The sequence below is a fragment of the Bison bison genome, unplaced genomic scaffold, assembly GCF_000754665.1.
Source record: "Bison bison bison isolate TAMUID 2011002044 unplaced genomic scaffold, Bison_UMD1.0 scf7180017864371, whole genome shotgun sequence".
Classification (NCBI taxonomy): domain Eukaryota; kingdom Metazoa; phylum Chordata; class Mammalia; order Artiodactyla; family Bovidae; genus Bison; species Bison bison.
In genome coordinates this window covers 15,017,341-15,017,629 of record NW_011494943.1, presented here as the reverse complement: position 1 = coordinate 15,017,629, position 289 = coordinate 15,017,341, and the positions used below count along the sequence as shown (strand labels likewise).

At 61.6% G+C, this 289-nt stretch overlaps 1 protein-coding gene across 1 annotated transcript in view; it reads right to left on the bottom strand.

Moving 5' to 3' along the window:
• FTSJ3 (FtsJ homolog 3 (E. coli)) overlaps nucleotides 1-289 on the bottom strand; it is an 8,614-nt gene that overhangs the window by 4,512 nt on the left and 3,813 nt on the right. The window contains exons 12-13 of the mRNA XM_010856426.1: nucleotides 223-267; nucleotides 1-131 (exon numbers count right to left, since the gene is read on the bottom strand). The exon at nucleotides 1-131 is cut by the window's left edge and continues 15 nt beyond it. Coding sequence (XP_010854728.1) covers nucleotides 1-131; nucleotides 223-267 — 176 coding nt within the window. The remainder of the gene's footprint in view (nucleotides 132-222; nucleotides 268-289) is intronic.

The following is a 289-nucleotide window of genomic DNA, read 5'->3' as shown; positions in this document are numbered from 1 at the left end:
CCTGGGCCTTCATCTCCGCCAGAGTCTGGTTCAGCTGTTCCTCCTCCTCCTCCTCCTCCTGAGATGGCTGCGGCCCAGTCCCGGCTGCGGCCTCCTCCTCCTCTCCTTCCTCTTCCTCCCCGGAGCTGAGGCTGACACAAGTGTCCCAGGAGCTGATTATCTCCACAGACGCCTCCCGCCAACACCTGCTCAGCACCTGCCCTGGCTTAGCTCCCTCCTCACCTGATGTCCAGTGCCTTTGCTTGCTCCTTCAGCTTCTTGGCCACGAAGCTGAAGGAGCAAGCAAAGG